Source organism: Sinohyriopsis cumingii, chromosome 8 (assembly GCF_028554795.1).
Source record: "Sinohyriopsis cumingii isolate HCF-2022 chromosome 8, ASM2855479v2, whole genome shotgun sequence".
NCBI classification, from domain to species: domain Eukaryota; kingdom Metazoa; phylum Mollusca; class Bivalvia; order Unionida; family Unionidae; genus Sinohyriopsis; species Sinohyriopsis cumingii.
Genome location: NC_142968.1, coordinates 112,338,879 through 112,358,795, shown reverse-complemented (window position 1 = coordinate 112,358,795; position 19,917 = coordinate 112,338,879). Strand labels below are relative to the sequence as shown.

General features: G+C 35.2%; 2 protein-coding genes across 2 annotated transcripts; both read right to left on the bottom strand.

The window, feature by feature from the left end:
• Positions 1–265: 265 nt before the first annotated feature.
• On the bottom strand, positions 266–11,350 carry LOC149794388 (cartilage intermediate layer protein 1-like). The gene is made up of 5 exons (XM_089969111.1): positions 11,207–11,350; positions 8,256–8,546; positions 7,390–7,498; positions 3,863–4,020; positions 266–2,424 (listed from the first exon to the last, which is right to left on the bottom strand). The coding sequence occupies exons 2-5, from the start codon at positions 8,476–8,478 to the stop codon at positions 266–268; spliced, it is 2,649 nt and encodes an 882-aa protein (XP_089825237.1). The 5' UTR covers positions 8,479–8,546; positions 11,207–11,350.
• A 3,437-nt stretch (positions 11,351–14,787) lies between these two features.
• On the bottom strand, positions 14,788–18,671 carry LOC149794387 (uncharacterized). Its single transcript, XM_089969110.1, has 3 exons — positions 18,411–18,671; positions 16,907–17,056; positions 14,788–14,969 (listed from the first exon to the last, which is right to left on the bottom strand). Exons 1-3 carry the CDS (start codon positions 18,658–18,660, stop codon positions 14,788–14,790), a joined length of 582 nt encoding a protein of 193 aa, XP_089825236.1. The 5' UTR covers positions 18,661–18,671.
• Between the last annotated feature and the right edge of the window lie 1,246 nt (positions 18,672–19,917).

Sequence of the window (19,917 nt, the reverse complement as noted above, 5' to 3'; positions counted from 1 at the left end):
GCATTTAGAGATTTTTTTGGTGTATACCAACACACATCATGCATTCATTATCATGATACGTAAAGATTGATATATATATCTGGAGTATAATTACGTTCAGACCCATTCTTAGGCTGACAATTGCAAACATTAAACGCATGTTGCTATCGTGGAAGTTCCATTTGACCATTTTGAAATATCTGACGTACTACACAGATATACTTTCAATCACTTGCTGAAAACGTGTGAGAGAAGGTATTGTCAAATCATTTTTATTCAGCGCTTATCACCACCACGAAGAATAATCATAGCCACAAGTAAATACAACCGCAGAATATGTACCGACAACACACTTCTCATATGCATTTTTCTTTTGTAGTTGTAGCCTACCAGAATCAGTCTGTTCGCTAAAAAGACCAATATATTTATTCTCATTTTCTGGTACATAATTTTCATAAACTGAAAAGCCTACATTATTCACATTTGCGGGAGTCTGGTTTGGTATATTTGCTAAACGATCCACAGATACGTTGCATTTAATACCTCCTGACACGATAGGAAATATTTTTACTCTCGTTGCATCCTCCCCATCATAATCCATGTGCAGACCTCCACTACACTTATGTTCGATACAAACAGAGCTATCAGTTTGCACTTGTGAGCTATTAAGTTGCACTTGTACTTCGCGGATACCTAAAAGCTCTCCTAAAATATCAGGATGGCTACCCCCATAGCTTAAAACTCTGATTTTTATCGGATCTGACCAATACCAACCCACAAAGGAAAGGCTAATCCTCATATAGCATATCCTGAAGGACTGGGGTGATGTCTCAGGGTACCAGACCCTCGCCTTGATATAATCGGCTTCGGGTCCTGTATCTAGCGAGGCAAATACATGCCAGAAGGTGTAAATATCGGGATCAGATCCTGGAAAGTGAAATCTGAAATGATTTTCTGAGGTTTGTGAGTTCATGCATATCTGATCGTCCGTAAAAAATGGACCGTTGCTGCTTGAAGTGAATTGCAATTTTAAAACCCTGCCATCAAATACTGAGTAGTTAATTGCAGTTTTGGCTTCCGCATTCATACCTATATTTGTATGCAAATCTGGGTTGGCTGGAATCAAACTGACACTTTCATAGGTGTTCCAGTCCCAAAATGATACTTCCAGGTATCCTTGATTACCATCACAGATAGCACGATGACATGTTGACTGAGGATAGTGGGTGTAACCATACATCCAAATCACTGTAGATCCTCGAAATATCGGAAAGTTAAGCCAAACATAGTTTTCGATAAATGACGTTTCAGATTCAGCTGATAGATTATAGCTTTCATATAGTCTTACCTTAAAGTAACAGTATGATGTTACATCACGAATCATATCAATATTGTACCACTGATACGAACCCATGTCAATTTGCCCAATAAACAAGCCTGTTTGCCTGCGTTTTCTCTTTAATGATTCACCGTCAGTTGAAATAAGTTCCCATTTTCCAGTTGTTGGACTCAGTCCCCAAATTTTATATTTAGAAACTGCTTCTGGATCAGTTGCTATAATGTCGCTACTGAAATACATATCCACGGTTCCGTCAACCGTCAATGGATTTCCTTTAGCGTCTTGAAAAAACAACCCAAATACGCCCATGGTATCAAGGTCTTGACTGATACCTTCATTGTTTGTAAATTGAAACACACCAGGAACATTTTCAAGAGTGTTACGATTAGTAGGATCAAGGAAGGTAAGACTGGCCGCGACTGTTCCATTATAGCGGGAGCCATTTGAATAAAGGAAAGAATTAGGGGGAATGACAATCTCAGCAATAGAAATTGACGAATTGCTAGAGCTATTACCAAGGGAAATCGTGTTTTCAACTGTAGATGATATTTGGACAGGTTGTGACGCATGAAACATCCTTATAGTGATTTGAAATGTACCAGCTAAGTTCTCGGGAATATCAAATACCTTAGTCATGTCAAGGAATTGATTATAATATGTGTCTTTAGCAGTTATCGTCAATTTTCTAACGTCTGAGGATAAAGGAAAAGAGAATTTACCGAACTTACTTGTTGTTGTCTGCAGAGCCCCATTTACCCATATTTGTCCATATTTCATAGGGAGTTCTGAATCGAAACCAACTGCTGTGCCTTGTATATTTATACTCTCAGTAATACAAGATTGACAAGAACAACCTGTTACAACTATGAGAGTGAGCTCATACCCTGTGCAACTTACAGTCACTGTTCTATAACCAGAAACACCACAACAATTAGTTGTTCCCTTTCCACAAAATTCTGATGATGAAGAATTTAGCCTTCGACAGATTTTGGAAACGCATTCCCCAACTTCATACTGTGCTGTGTTGGTTTCAGGTTGAACACAATCATCTGGTAATTTTTGCATCTTCTGTTGATAGGCATCGGCACAGAAGTCATTTGGGCTATCTGTAATTGTTTCACATTTTGATTAACTTTAAAATGAAGTTCAATATTTAAGCAGTAGATTTATATTTAAAACTATATGTGATCTCTACTAATATTTCTTCCTCAGAATGGCCTGTGGCATATATAATTTTTTTTGTCTACAAGGAATATTTAAATTCTAGAACATCTTTTTTGTTGCCAAAACGATAGAAGCTCTGAAATTATTAGCATGCAAAAACAGATCATTTCACTATTACTATAACGTTTTGATTTAACAAACTGGGATATGCATAGGAGATAATACACATAATGAATCTATTTGTCTGACTTACATGTACATCTTTGGAACAAGTATATTATGATATTAAATTGAGGTGATTTGTCAGGTAGCCAGCGAAACACTAAAGCACGTGATAGGAATAACGTCATGCACTATGAAAGATATCATATAATAACTGGCGAAATAAAAAAGTACGTATTTACTTTATTTCATTTCACTTAATTAATTTTATTTTATATATTCATTTATTTATTTATTTATTGTGAAAGGATATTTTTATATTGCTAAGGGTCAAATTAATCCATTAACACGAAATATATCTTCTACAGATAAAGGTAGATATATGCTTTGAAATAGGCATTATCAGGAAAAGCATAGGTATTCTTCTCTGTCACGAATCCTCTCTAAAAGGAAAACTGAACTACTATTGTCACAGAACAGATTCTAGGAGATATATAAAAAAAGTCTGGATGTTGTTGAATATTGCTCTTCAGTATGACACAGTTACCGAGCTAATATCTAAATCCTTACAGAGGGGCGTAAATCGCTAATGATTTCCCAAGATGTTATATACCTCGCTGAACATATTTGATTGCACTGATATTGTGATTATGAAAATTTGATAAGCTTCTATTTGTATTATTGGCGTGACAAAGACCAATCTAATATTGCCCTGGATCTGGATGTGGGGCACCCGTTTGATCATTCACATGGCATGACTATATGCATTTCAAAAGGCACTAACAAGTACACTCGGATTGTACAGAAAGAGCTTTTGCGATGTGACAAATTTGTCATACTCTTTGGTAAGAGACTGTTTCTGGTGTTCAACTGCTACCATGATTATACATGCATGTCGCTCATGGAGTAGAATTATTCATTCATATCTCTCTCTCGCTCTCCGTATATATATATATATATATATATATATATATATATATATATATATATATATATAAGCACGCACACACACATACCGACCCATCCACAAAAATGTGAAAATGTGGATCGCTCTTTCTCTCTCTCTGTCCATTTCTCTCTCTCTCTGTCTCTGTCTCTCTCTCTGTCTGTCTCTCTCTCTCTCTCTCTCTCTCTCTCTCTCTCTCTCTATATATATATATATATATATATATATATATATATATATATATATATATATATATATATATATATATATACCTCTTACTGACAAAGTGGCTGGTTCTGACTGGATACAACCGACCGGACTGTTGGCTCTGCAGTTGTATCGACCGGAATCCACGAAAGTCAGATTTGATAGCATTAAAGTTGTCCCGTTTGAATACAATGATTTGTGCAGCAATATACCATCCTTGAACCTGAATAAATTATAAATATTTCTAAAGAAATTAGTAATATACAGTTACATTTACAACGGAGCAAAATATATATGTGGTGAGTATGAAATATGAGTAATTTTATCTACAATTATTTTGTGAAAATTACAATAGGATAGTATTTAAAATGCCAATGATTCAGTGAAAATGCAAATTTTGGAAAGGGTTTATATTGTAAAACAGAATGATCGAAAAGTCATTTAGCACGTGCTTGTTTGCCTCTGACTGAATAAATATCAACACATTTGGAGCCTTTGACACTTTTTGCTCAAGAAACCATTTAGTACATGGCTGCGATCGCTTAAAACGCACGAGGCAGCTACTTTGGATTTTCGTGTGGTTCTTCATGGCATGTGTCTGTTGACAGTGTTCATCTACATTAGTCATTTTATCATGCACTGGCTGTTCTGTTGGAACGTGTCTCTTTATTTACTTGTTTTGGAAGAGAGAATTATTAGTCTTTATCTCAGTCGTTTTACCTTACTACTACAACTATCTTTTGTTTTGAACATGGCGTCATGTTGAATAAATCACCAGATGACCACTTTATAATACGATGAACCTCATTAATAGCCTCAAATAACAACTCATAGGTTTCCTTGCTACATTGTGCATTAGACTTATTATATTCTATTCACATTTTCAACCTCAAACAGTTAGTTAACCAACCCACCATAAATATGGTCACATTTTAGACTGGAATCTTCATAGACCTTATGATAATAGTCTACAGTCTTCATTGATGTCCCATGAACTTGCAACAGATCACCTCTGCGTCATATGCCATCTCAACGTATCACTCCCTAACCCTTCATCTATCTATGCTACTAAAAAAAACCTCAGTAAAATTTTTTGACCTCAATTAACGCATGCCATCCAAGCAAACTCAATAACTTCGTTACCTCCTACAGCAGTACAATGGGACAAGTGGCTACGTTTCTTTTGGCTTCCGAAGCATACCCCAGCATCCAAATGCAGAGCATCAATTCAAAAGTATTTTCCATTGTAGAGATTTGTTATGGACTAACTTCGCACTGCTTAAAAGGAACACCGTAAGGCTGAGAGGACTTGTCTTTCCACTAGCTTCACCATTTATGAATAGATCAATAAAGCTGTTAAGAACTATGTGACAAACACAGTTCATGCAGCAGATCAGCCTTCTAAAGTACTAAGATCACCGAATATTATAGCTGCTATAAGCTATTACAGATTACGAAGAAGATGATGTCCATGAATAAATGAACATCACTTTCAACGATCTTCTCCCTGGTCAATCTTCTGGACCTGTTTGCAAATTCATTCCGTTACAAAGTATTATCAAATAGATATATGTTTCACGGCACAATTTCAATTAACTCATAATCGCCATATAGTTGTGACACAGAATATATGCGACAACTAGCGTTGGATAGTGGATAATTTATCATCCTCAACCGCCTCGAACTCTATGCGACATTTGACACAATATACCATGATATCTTACTTCACTGTCTTCAGGATCTACTTGGTATTCACGAAACAGCCTAGCTATAGTTCAAATACTACTTAGTCAACAGGACGTATAATGTGTCCGTAAAGAGAAACATTCCGGCCCAGTTGGTCTATGTTTTGGTGTTCCACAAGGCTCTGTTCTCGTCCCCGTACTGTTCAATCTATACATCAAGCTGCTGTCAAGTGTCATAGATCGACATCCGGTGTCTCGCCCATTGTATACTGATGACACTCAGATATACAAATCTAGCTGCGCAACAGAGCTTGAGGATATCATCCATTGTATATAGAGGTCCATTTCCGATATGAAGTCATGGAAGTCAAATAACAAGCTGCAGATGAATGATGATAAAATTGACGTTATCCTGATCACCACCCAAAGACTTCACATCCTTGACCTCAAAGCAATAAGTATCAGCAATACAAGCATTAAATTTGCAGTCAGTACGGAACCTTGGTGCCGCTCTCGGAATGACGCTTTCATTACACCAACATGTAATAAACGTATGCAAAGCTGTATATCTGGAACTGCTCCATTCGCAATTTTCTTTCGGTTAATGCCACTAAAACACTTGTGTGATCCTTTGTACTTCCAAGACTGCAATATTGTAATTCACTGCTATCGGGGTTCGTCCCATTATCTACTATAGAACCTTCAAAAGTTTCGAAACACTGCTACTCGGATCATATTTAGAGAACGATGAACATTGCACACCTCCCCCTCTTCTGTAACCTTCCCTGGATACCAGTTCGATCAAGAATCAAACAAACAATCTGCTCACTATGATATATTTCGTTGACTGGCTTCAGTCCAATATTTACCTCGGACATCATCCATGTGTACACCCCATTTAGAATTGTATGCTCCTCTTCCAACACACGTAATATCATTGTTCCTATTGTTGCACGTTCTTTAGCTTACATGCGTCTAGCTACGTGGAAAATATTGCCCATTGATCTTAGCACAAGGACAATGGTTGCATTCACGAGTACTACTAAAATATACATATTTTGACTGCAAGAACAGACTTAAAGACCTAATAATGTTTGCTTCCTTAATTAGTGCAGCATGTTTTATTTTGTAAATATATTTTGTTTGGTTTTGTAATCTTGTCGCTGTACACACTTTTATGTGTTATCCAATATTGTAAAGCGTTTAGAGAATTTAAAGATTAGTCGATGTAGTAGTTCAGTTTTATTATCATTATCATTATTATCATTATCATTATTATTATTATTATTATTATTATTACATCTCTTAGTGAACAATTATGCAGTACAAAAACACCTGACGTAAGTATTTATTATTTCTGAAGACAGTTTTTTTGCACAGCGATGATGCATATTTTTTGTTAGCTTTTATTCTTTTGCACAGCAATGATGCATGCTTTTTGTTAGTCTTCTTTATACGGAGAAATATAAAATACAACGCTATTTATGTTGATGCTAAATATTCCAATCAAGCGTAGTCAAAAGTTGTTCTCGAGTAACTAAATAAATAGTCCCGTGAGCAAACTGATTTGTCCGAAATATAAACATAACTATCTTTATAAAGACGCTTCTAGGTCCTGATTAAACACATATTATATTTGAAGCTAATATCGCTGTACCATTAATAATCCTATATGAGCTCTGTTACTTTGTCTCAGTAATAGAAATACAATTATCATGCTAAGCCATATAGGGACGCAGTCCTAAGAATATTTATTGCTCAGATGTATTAAGCAAATTTAAAACTTCCTTAAAACATACGAAATACGATGCAAATCTCGAAACATAATGTCATGTAGGACGATGTGCTTATCCTCCCGGGAGTTAAGTAGTTCTAAGCTGCATACGCCAATATAATTTATATTTTACCATTCGTAGTAGGTGATGTTTGGACTGCCTCCAGCAGTACAGCATAATATCGCATTTTCTCCGGTCAGCCTGTATTTTGAGTTTGGATTCGAGATAATGTAGGGCAGGACTGAAATTCAGAAATGCAATAAGCATGCGAAAATGATTTGCTTTAAATTTATATGCCTATATAGTTTTCATTACTTTGCATGCTAGATAAAATCTCATTGAATATCGTTTTCTTATAGCTTTTTCCAATGTATAACTATATAGAGGTTCTCATATGGGTAATAATTTAATATTGAATTTACTGATATAGAACCTTCTCATCCCCCACCCCACACAAATAATAACCGTAATTTTACTTGTTATTGCTTTTATCTTGTGGTTTGAGTCATATTACATGTTATGATATGTTATGCAATACATAACAAACCAATGTGGGGGTAAATTAGCTATATTGAACCAGACAGGACCACCTTTCCCCAACTCCCTTTCGCGAGTCAATTCGAAAACTGGCAGCCAAAAGTGTTCATTTAAAACTATAAGTTCCAGTAGGCTGGGTTAAAAACGTTTTCGAACGATCTCAGCCAATCAATAAATATAATACTGAGCAATAAGTTCATGGGCTTACTTGACCAATCAGAATCAAATAAAGTGATATTTCAATGTCTGGTAATATATAAAAAAATGAAACTGCACATACTATAGGAGAATTATACCTACTATGTGAAAAACCGTATTATGTCATAAGTACTTTCCTCTTTTAAGACATTGTTCACTCATCCTTTTTGTATCACTGTTAGGAAGTATGTATAACTTTAATTTACGGTAAAGACAGAGTGATAGTAATTACGGTTACCACAATTGATATTTTTTTTACTTACCAATACGGTACATGGTAATCCTTGTATTATTAGTAGATATATACAGTATTTTATCTTGGTAGTTTTCCTTTCTCAACAGAATCTCTGTTCCAGAGCAGGTTGAATTTAAGGTAAACGACCCTGCACTGTTCGTTTCTGCAATAATCTTGTACGGTGTTGCTGACTCGACAATCACTACCCCTGACAGCGGAAAACTGTCTATGTCCACAACACGGCTGCTCATAGTGGTGAAACATTCACACCTGTCGCAATCAGCATTTAGCGTGCCGCTTGTACAGTTTCGTGCACAGTCTGCAAAAGTACACACACGTGCAGACACAAGCCCAAACGGACACACACATACACACACTTATGTGTGTGTGCATGCATGCATATATATATATATATATATATATATATATATATATATATATATATATATATATATATATATATATATATAACATATATAACATTTGACCTATTATTACTAAGAGCAGCATGTACGTATTTTAAGAACTAGATTTTAGAAATATCAAGTTATCCCATTCTCTGTGTGAATTGATAAAAATGTTATTTTCATTACAGGACCTGCATTTAAGTCATAATTTCCTCGTTGCCGGTAAATGGTACTTGTAAATAGAATAACTTGTTGTTGGATTATATATAAATATAAGAATGCTCATTTGTCTTGCTTTATATCATTGTAATTTTGAATGCCTCTTGCTACGTCCACTTGAAGAGTTAGCGTTTGCAAAAACGTTTTTTGTTGAATATGTTTGATATTTGATTACACTAAAGATCCGAGTTGCTTTGCAATACAATAAATCTTTTATACCTTCATGTTCATCCTACTTGTTGTTAGTTCTTTATGTTCGAAGATGAAAATTTGATTAATGCCTGGTTTGGTGAATACGAGAGTGGCTTATCAAGGAACTTTGTTCTCTGAACTGTATGTGGCACACTCTTACAGTAAATGCCGCTTTGGTATGCTTGGTCAATAAAGTATGTGATGCAATTGAGAGATTTACGATGTACAGATTTCTGCACTGCCACTGATATTCTCCAAGTTCAAAGTCTGTAGATCTAGGATGGATGAAATTACTCCATGTGGAGGATTCTGTGCGAAATTTTCCCAAGATACAGATTCAATATTAATGTGTTTCAAAAATTAATAGTGTGGTCATCCTCGTTTCTTTTGACCAACGTGATATCGCCTTTTCCTCCATCAGCTCACCTTAGAAGATTTTATTTGGTAGTCGATCTTCTGATATTCTGATGACTCGGCCTGCCCGTCGAAGTTCTTCATATCATTCCCGTCTGCATAGAACTGAACCTTATCTGCCTCATTGCTCAGCCATGATTTGTACCTCTCTCTGAATTTGCATTAGAAAATCCTATTCGATGAAGAAGTGCTGCCATTGAAAATACCATTCACTAGCCGATGTTTCATATTCCGAAGTTTCTGCATGGTACCATATTTTTCATCAAACCAAACACGCTGTTTACGTTAGTCTGTTATTTACTCCCTTAGGGAGAGATTTGTGGGCTTTTTACCTAGTGTTATTAAAAGGCAATTCCAAAACCAGCATCACTGCGCTCTTCTGTACTATGGCTCCTACTTCTGTAAGTCATTCTCCCTTATTTAGGCGTTTTCCACTCAGGGCTGCTATATGAATGTTGAATCTGGCCAGTTCCCTACCAATCAGAGCTAATCTTCTCCCTGATTTATCTGCTGATGAGCTGTTCCTTGTGTAGGAACGTCCGATGCTCCGATGGTGAGCTGCGTCAAAGGTGTGCTCCCTCGTCCGCCGTCTTAATGCTGGCCTGGTATAAGGTGAAGCAGGCAATGTTTAATAAACCTTTTCTAGTCACTTACTCATGCTAAGCAGGCGAGCAGTTTAATCCTGAAATTGGCTGTTCAATCACCCTTGGGGTTTCCGAGTTCCATCGATGTATCGGTCCCGTGGAAAGCGATTGTTTGCTCTGAACCACCTTTGTGCTGATCTGCATTTACATCTTCCATTGTACCCATACTTGTTATTTTGCTGCTCGCCCATACCCACATGTGTTACGATTATCTAGTTGGAAAGTTGGGTAATGTCATGACTTATGCTTGAGTTTGAGTCTAGTAAAGGAAAGCTGCGCAACATCGTCTTGACGCTCTCATCTAGGCCTGTCTAATGATAGTGGCGCAACAACACTGAAACGTCTAGAGACAAGACCGGGTACAGTGTATGACCATCTGATATGATGCCCTGTGCTGTCCAACCAGCTCTTGGATTCTGTATTCGCATAGCTGCTTGGCTCATGAGACACCGAAAATGACTTTGTAGAAGGAGCCAGGTGCTTCTGTTCACTCTGCATCAACAATCACTGGCACTACTGTCACGTACGGAAGCAGGCATAGCATGACTTAAAGCCACCAGTATACCTTAAATGCACCTACGATTATTATTCATTTGAAAAAATATAAATTGTTTTCTTTAGATCTAGAAAGATAAGAGATGCTGATGATTTGGGAAATTGATTAATATTTAAATGTGCATTTTGAATGAATCTTGGATTATTCGCTATATGAAACAAATACACGTAATAGACACCGTACAAACCTTCGATGGCTTCGAATTTCACGGACGTAGGAAGGCAAACTTTCTACGGCAACCGTGTACAAGAACCGTCAGCTCCATTTAAGCTCTGAATTTAAGAGCATTTTTTCCACGGGTATATTTTTTAACCTCCACATTGACTTTAATTTTCTATATGTTATTTTCTTACTTGGCAAATTAATGTTTGGTATTGTGATTTGTTTATTTATGTCTTTTATATTTATTTTAATCTATGTAGTTGTCGTTCATACGATTTGGTTTTCTCCTTCTTGCATGTCATTATCTATGTAAAAATTTGTCTTCCTTCTTATCTTATGTTTTATGGTGTGGAGTATAAAAGTTTTACAATTACAGAATTATTACCAGGACAGTTGTGTATATTACACCCTTGACTCTGACGCTCTTCCCCCACACAGTCTAGATCTGTTATCGCACTTCTCGCACATGATCTTATCCTCGACTGTGTTCCATTGCCGCATGATAGAGCACATGAACTCCATGATGACCAGGTAGTCCACTTCCCATAAGCTGTAATCAAAATGAAGACGATTCTTTTTAGTAAAGGGATTAATATTTGAATAGCAGTGCAACTGATTTTGAGAAAAACATCGTGTCTAGACTATGACTAAGATCTGAAACAGACGGTTTTAGATTAAAACCAATATATTCTGAACAGGTATGTCTCTCATTAAACTATGATTCATGGAACTGTCTCGTTATTTTATCTATGCCGAATGTGAGAGTGGAACAACATCCTTATTCAATAAATATTCAAATAAATGTTATTCGATTAGTAAATTGCGTATGAGCAAGCCAACCTATGTAGGTTCCTCGTTGTCACGATATTATATTCGAGTAGATATTTCCATTTCTCATATACCTGAATGCATATAAGATGATTTATGTTCTACGATTCATGGAAATATCAAAATATAATGCTACCAAATATATTATTCTGAAGCAGAAGTCATAAATGTGAGAAACAATTGTATAACATATTTATATTCTTCTCTGAACTGGATATTTATATTAATGGAATAAGAAAAAGAAACTTATATCCTATATTTAATATAGTGAAAGAGAAACACAGAGAGAATATGTAAAAAATGAGTGTTGCCAAGCCTAATGCGGATTCTTTTTCTTCACTTGTAAATATCTTTGCGTACATTTTAAATTGGTTTATATTAACACCCCCAACATTTGTAATGATTTTCCAGTTTAGTTAGGAAAAACATATGCGCAACATTAGTGTGTATGTTTTCATTTCCAATGTTGAAGCAAAACACATACGGAATTCGATAGACTGAAAAAGTAAAATACAGCAATGCTTACCATTTGAAAAGATGCAGTTGTCACCAGAATATTCTGTTCAAAATAATATTAATTTTGGACACAGGTGATACCACCCCACCACCCCATTTTCCTAACTCGCGATATGTCGACCTATTCTGCGCATAGCTTTGAAAAGATGTAATGTTGATCCATCTTGCTATATAAATGAAATATATGACTTTGGACTGTTTCTGTCAGCAGTTCAGTCCAGTAATTAGGTCAGGTTTATAGCTAGTTTTACAAAATTCAATGTAAAAATGCCAATAAAGGGCAAGAAATATTAAGCAAACTAAACCCATCTTGTTTAAAAGTTAGTAAAGTTCAACATGTTATGAAAAATAAGCTATTACGTGGAAAAGAAACAGCAATGAATAAGATGGAATGTGTTTACAACGTCTTATTGATGGAGAAAAAATTACTACATAATTTAGAAACAGACCATACGCCGGGGAATTTGTTGAGAATTTATGTTATAGCGGCAAGTAGACACATTGGGTTGCAGACGATTTTGTACGTGTGGGACAACTTCTTGCAAAATTGGAAACTTGGATTAAAATACAGTTTTGTTTAAAGGTACACATTTCCATCTTGTATACAATGTATTTATTTGTATGATTCTAAAACAGAGGTGGGCAAACTTTCCAGCACAAGTGCCACATACACAAATTTACACCTTGTCGCGGGCCGCATAGTGCATTAAGTAAAATAATTAATATTTGAAATAGCAAAAACAAAACGTTTTTCTCTAAATAACATTATAATTAATTTTCAGTTGTTAATATGTTGTTAATTGTTGAAAACTTAAACTTAAACTTCAAAAGAAGCACATTTATTTGACAAACAGAGTAACATAAACAGAGTCAGTGCGAATGATGACTTGTTCCTAGGCCGCATGAAAACGCTTGGCGGGCCGCATGAAAGCCCTAGGCGGGACGCATGCGGCCCGCGGGTAGTAGTTTGCCCACCTCGTTCTAAAAGATGCATAGTAAATCGAATTTTTTTGGTTACAGCTTCAAGAAGGTCATGGAGTGTTTCTTCACGTTGCCATTTAAAAATCACATTTTTATGTGCATTTCGAGTCTAAATTGGGATATTTTTGTACACTTTATGAATATTACTTTTCTTAATTAATGTACGATTCTTCTTTCTGGATTTTTGACCCAAAATAACATGTGATCAAATGTGTACAGAAATGACGCATGATTGTGCAGAATTACCCGACGCGCAGAATAGACCAACATGGCGTTTTTACCATTCGTCTTGTGGGGACGGCCGCAAGACCCAGTGAATGAGGATGCTGGTGAGTCAAATCTTGATGGTATTTGCAATTACTATTGGCAATGGTTTTACTATTACTTGTATCTCTAAGTTCTATGATTATATTGGTGTAGATCGAAAGTCATTTACTTCATGTAATCGTCTATCCACACAAATAGTATTGGATGACGTGATGATGATTTTGCTATGTGTTTCCTATATAATTATCAAATTGTTGTCACAATTAAATATAGTTACCTTGCATTGCTAACTATACGTCAGGTGGTGTTGTACATTTGTCATAATAATATGTAAAATCAATTCTCGAAGAATATGTCATGTCTTTTTGTAGAAATTCATTAGGGCTATTTGCGAGAAATGCCTCTGATATGTATTCTCTCTGAAGTATAGTAAACCTTTGACCCTTGAATTCACGCGCCTTATTTCTTAGCATTTTGCCTTGAAACTGGATATTTTTTATTTTAACGTTTCACACATGCAAAATCCTTTAAATGAGGACAGACTAAGAACAATATTCACATTTCCAGTATTTGAAATGTAATTTCTTTTTATCACATCTTCAAGAATTTGTTGTTTTACTCGAGAACGTGACAGTTTTCTTTTTTTTACATAGGTTACCTTTGGTCAAATAAATACCTTCGTTAAGTGGAGCATTATTTATGAATTTATATATTTGTATATTCATTTATTTATCTATTTATTACTATTGTTATTATTATTATTATCATTATTATTATTATTGTTATCATTATTATTATTATTATTATTATTATTATTATTATTATTAAAACGATTACCATGGCCTATAAATCTGGCCTATAAATATGTTTACCTATTAATGAACGATATCTTTAATGTTGTTCGGAAGAAATCAGGACCATGAACCGTTGTAGTTCATTCGTTCTGATAATTATCCTGTGGCCTGTGTTTAAATGGTAAATATATTTGTTGATATTCCTGTCCTGTTACAAAGTATTGATTATCTTTCAATTCTGCTTTGATCAACGTGTGACACAATGCCATCTTATTTGTTATATAGGAGGAAGGGTTGAAAATGACAAATATGAAAATTGAAATAAAGACGCTGGTATATTAGAGGAAAACGATAAATGTCTTTACCTTCTGCATTGGTTCGATTCCTGATAGGAACGAAATGTACCTCTATTAAACCATATATCACAGACTATATATATATATATATATATATATATATATATATATATATATATATATATATATATATATATATATATATATTCAAAAGATTGACTGATTATTCACTAATCATATCACACACCGAGATAAGAGATCTCGATGTAAAATTTCATTAGTCATCATCTATATAAATCTGACCTACTTGGGCATGTACTAGTGAAACATAATGCCTGTTCAACATATTCTCCGGAACAGTCACTAGTGTTGTTGTTGTTCCTTTGACACACCCTATACCTTGTCTGAATACCGGTACCACACGTTACGGCACAAGAAGTCCATGGTGCCCAGTCTGACCATATACCTGAAATCAAAACATATTATACATAAGCATTATCTCCAGTTAAAGCAACCAAATGCATCCCCACATATAACAATTTACCGTTTATATAGTGCATAATTCTTTCGTCATTTTTGAGAATACGCCATTATTCGGAATGCAATGAATCTATGAATTGTCTGTTGACGCTTGAAATGAATTATTATTGTAGTGAAGTGGTGCCCAGCGTACAAACTGTATACCTCCTATAAATTTACTATTAACTCTACAGTTTCATAAAATATCAACTTTCAAAAATAAAACTGCAAATTCTGTTATTTCCAACAGCATACTATTTTCTCTTATTTGCTCGTACAGTTTAATTGTAAACAAGTCATGTTCACTGCGCCGACTTATAGAAGGAATTAAGATGTTGGATGCTGTAACCGTAGAAACTAACACAAGCTGTGGTTGTTTTTTTTTGTTTTTCTTGAAGTAACCATTATTAATATGCACACATGAGTGGAACATAATACGATACCTTTAGTCACTGTACCAATTTCAGGCCAAAACAGTATTACTAAGGCGAGAAAAATTAGCGTATTTGGGAGAGTGAGAACTATTGAGAGATGATAAGACACTACAAACAATACATAATTACAACTAAACATACTTTAAGAAGTAGATTATATACGCAGTTTGATAATACGTGTGTATTTTACTATTTCATATGAGTCAACGAGGCAAATATTTCTCTATAATATGGCAAATTTCTTCTCGGCTTATCGCTTCCAGCATACTTTTAGCTTCCTGCATCAGTTCAAAAGAGTTTTTGTTTATCACAAGGAAAGTTATTTTGGGTATTTAAACTTGAAATAAAATAGTACATGTTGTTTAAGTTGTAATGACTACTACAAAAACATATGAGTGTAAAATATTTCATTTTTTCTGTTTCAAAACGGAAATGGTAAACACGCATCACTGATCAAAAATATGTACCTTCATTCATATTGCGCCGCGAATGCACGGCACCTTGTCAATTGAAACTTGTATGTTCTTGCTGTGAAATAATGCATGTTTGGGTCATCTCTCTCTCTCTCTCCATTTTATTCACTCAATGGCAGATTGGCAAATTCGTTAATTATTTTATTACTTTTACAAAAAAGATATTAGTACAGTTGTTATCACTCTAGTGACATATATGAATTTTTATAAAACACAAGACTGACGATCAGATCAGCTGCAAACCACAGGGCACACAACATTGAAATTGTAAGAAACTTTTCAAAATTTAGTTCATAAAGTAGGAATGCGCATGGCATACCTTTTTGAGGGTGGAGATGTGAAATGCAATCTGGGGACATATGACATGCTATATAAAATCAAAATGCAGCACTTCTGCTTACAAATGAAATGGATAATTCCACTCACAATCATTTAATAGTTTCAAAAATTCTTTTTTAGGGCAAAGACATAATTGCTTTGTGTGAAAAGAATTTAAGGTTATACAAATTTTCACACTGTGTCAAGAAGAAAACAATTTATTTACTATAAACTATTTTGAAATCGCGTTTTCCTATCACAAAATCATTTAACGAAATATAATACGCATACATACATAGATACATGCATGCATATGTGTGTGCTTGTACGTGTTTGTGTGTAACACATGCATTTTGTTCATTGAGATTTCTTATGCTAAAATGTGAACATGGATGCCTGATGTTGGTTAGACCGGTATTTCTTTAAACCTGTTAGTCGGGCACGATTCAGCTAGAGAATCTTTATGGTGGTTATCGATAACAGTTGTATTTAGTGTTGTCTTTTGTGCGCTTGACTTGCTCATAGGTAGGCAAGAAGACCCCGTCATCTTTGCATACGAGCAAGAAAAGTTGAATTCAGCTATTCTAGCATTATCTCCGTTATAAATACACTCTGAAATATTTATATAAATATGTCATTAATGCTGCTATGTCGGTTACCTGTCAAATGCGTTGTAACTGCTGTTGATGTTGTGGGAGATGTTATATCAGTGATGACTGCTCCAACGCTTGACACAGTTGCCTTTGATTCTGTATTCGTGAGCTTGAAGGTGGGGATTGCTGTTGTGAGGCTGCGTGCGTCGTTACTATCTTTAAAACATTGATGTGATAACATTGTATAGTATACACAATCCCTAACTGCAATTCCTTGTTATTTGCACGACAATATAATCGCAATGTGAATTTTTCCAACTAAATAGTACATGAAAATTTGGTTACTATTCAAGAATGATGTTTTATTTAAAACGTGTAAGTACTTCACCTTCTCCTTTTCTGAAATTATAGTTATTGTTGCCATTTCAAATTGCATACATATATACATACATACACACACATGTGTGTGTATATGTGTGTGCCATATGGCGCACAATAACCATTCCAATACACAGGAAGTATCCAGCTACATGAAGATATGAGTGATTTGTATAAGCTATGCAGATGCTTGAACAATAACAGCTGTGGTCAGAAACATTTCTTAAAGTTCTCTGGTTCAACTTTGTTAACTGCAAGAGTGTTTTGCAAATGGGTGGAGGGATATTAGCTACACGAAAGTCCTAATCCATACAAGACTCTGTACTGTTCTTTTAAGTGCATGAATTTTTACAATAACCAACGTTTAAACTTGCGACATGCCTATATGTGTGAAATACTCTAGCTTAAGGAATGGTAAAATACTAGATCATACAGTTGTCGAAAATCATGTTTATATTTGTGTTCCTCGTTTTAGTTTTTGTATCTCAATGTGATTTGACGCTATGCCAATTTCCAGTCACCTCGTCGCAGTCTTTATGTTTGGGATTTAAGAAAATAAAATATATAAACTGTCCTTAGCGACGCCATGAAGGAAGTTTCATTAGTCAAAATAAGCAGTATAAGAGTTTTAACGAACATGATTTATCAGGATTAAGAGAGAGAGAGAGAGAGAGAGAGAGAGAGAGAGAGAGAGAGAAGATTGAAACGTATGGAAAAACAATATATTTGCACCGAACCTGCCTCAAGTCATATCACGCTGATGACGTTGCTTGGAACCATGCGAATAAAGTTGATATCATCATTTGTTATTTTGAATTTCACAATTAAAGGTTGTGAAATGGTGATTGGGTATTAGCATTGCTTCAATACTAATAATATTGCTCAGCTCACGTTTGAAACAAACCATAAATTTGAATTTGTAAAGCTTTAACTTCTCACTCCTTACACTAGAGTTTCAAGTTGGAAGCTGAGCAATACCTTTTCCCATTGCCGTACTTACTGGCACTAACATTAGAAGGTCTACATTATATTTTTTGCAGTTTTGCTCCCGCAATCTAGGGCAATGGCTACAGTGTGTCACTAGGTTAATGCAATATACTGCTTGGTCACGTCGCCAATTTTAAATAATTTGGTTATGGTAGAGTTTGTTTCTTTTAAAAGAGATGTATGCAATGTTCGATTAAATACTTACCCTCAGTCTTTCTTGAATCACTGCTACCCTTTTCATTTTGCTTCAGAACAACGACAACTGCAACGATAACGCTAACCACAATCACTCCAACTATCGCAAAAATGACGATCTTTGGGTTGGGAACACAGGAAGCTTTAACAGAAGCCTCGTTTTGCACATTGTCGATTTTGGGTTCATAGATTTCTGTCTTTTCCTTTCGTAAGTCTGAGAACAAGCTCGAAGAGGGTCGATACCGTTTGTTGGCTGCCATATTTCTTTTGAGAATTCTACCAGATAGTCATCTTTTAAACATATCAGTATGCACCCTTGTTGCACCTTGCTGTATACTAAACATCTCAAGGAATGCGCACCTGCATTTTATAAGACCCTTGTGTCAATGATTGACTTTTTGCTTGTCCAATAGTTGTGGAATATATTCGATATTTGGATATGCGCCAAAATCTTTCTTCCCTCTTTGCTTCGCTCGTTACATATACAGCACTTCAGTGCATGACAACGATTCATACTGAACAGACCAGTACTATATTTAGAAAGCAAATTACCGGTAACAAGGACTCTTAGATGTCATTCAATGCCTACAAACAGAGTTCAGTGTGCAAATATTATAGTGAGGACTAAAATAACGAACAGGGCAAATATGAGATAAGCTAGTGCAAACTTGTTTTTGTGACATTTATATTCTTTATTTGTGTATGCATGCTTAACTATATTTTGATTATACAGTGACATAATATCGTGCAAGTCATTTCTTTTCACTATCTGTGTATGTATGTTTGGATATGTCTTGAATATTTAGTTCAATAATGTCGTGAAAAACTATGTATTATTATTTCGCTGATATTTAACGCTTTTATATTCATATTTTGAAGAACACATTTGTGAGCGTCCAATATGTTTATATTTTTTTCAATCCTTCAAGGCCAAATGTGGGCACTTTTTAGCCATAAAGAAGAGGCTACTAAACTAAGATACTATTTCTAGACATATATTATCCAAAATATTGTAGGGTGGGATCGTGTGGAGTGCTAAAATCATGTTTGAAATCAATCATACATGTTTTAAATATTGCTGACCTATAACGTTGAGATATTTGTTCTACCCTAATTTCAGAAAAGGCTACTACAAGTTAGATTTTCAAAGGAGACCGTTATTCTGCTTTGCGAATAGCAAAAAATGGCATAAATTAAAGGTGGAAAAGGTCTTTCGATTAAAAGTGACATTGAAAGAAAAGAAACAAAAGCCTCGTGTATTTGAGTGGCATTCTTGTGGAGATCGAGACAGAGAAACACGTTGATAAATCGGATAGAAGGCTTGCAATTAAGGCAAACGGTCAAATAATGGAAACCCGCAAGGGATACAATGCGCATCATGTCATGGGTTAAGGTCCTACAAATCCACAGGGTGGAGTCGTAGTAGGCAAACGTGTTCTTTTACTTTATGGGTTTCTTCATGATGTTATCTTTTTTCGGCTGAATAAACCTCATACCGTGTTAGGAGATAAAATAAA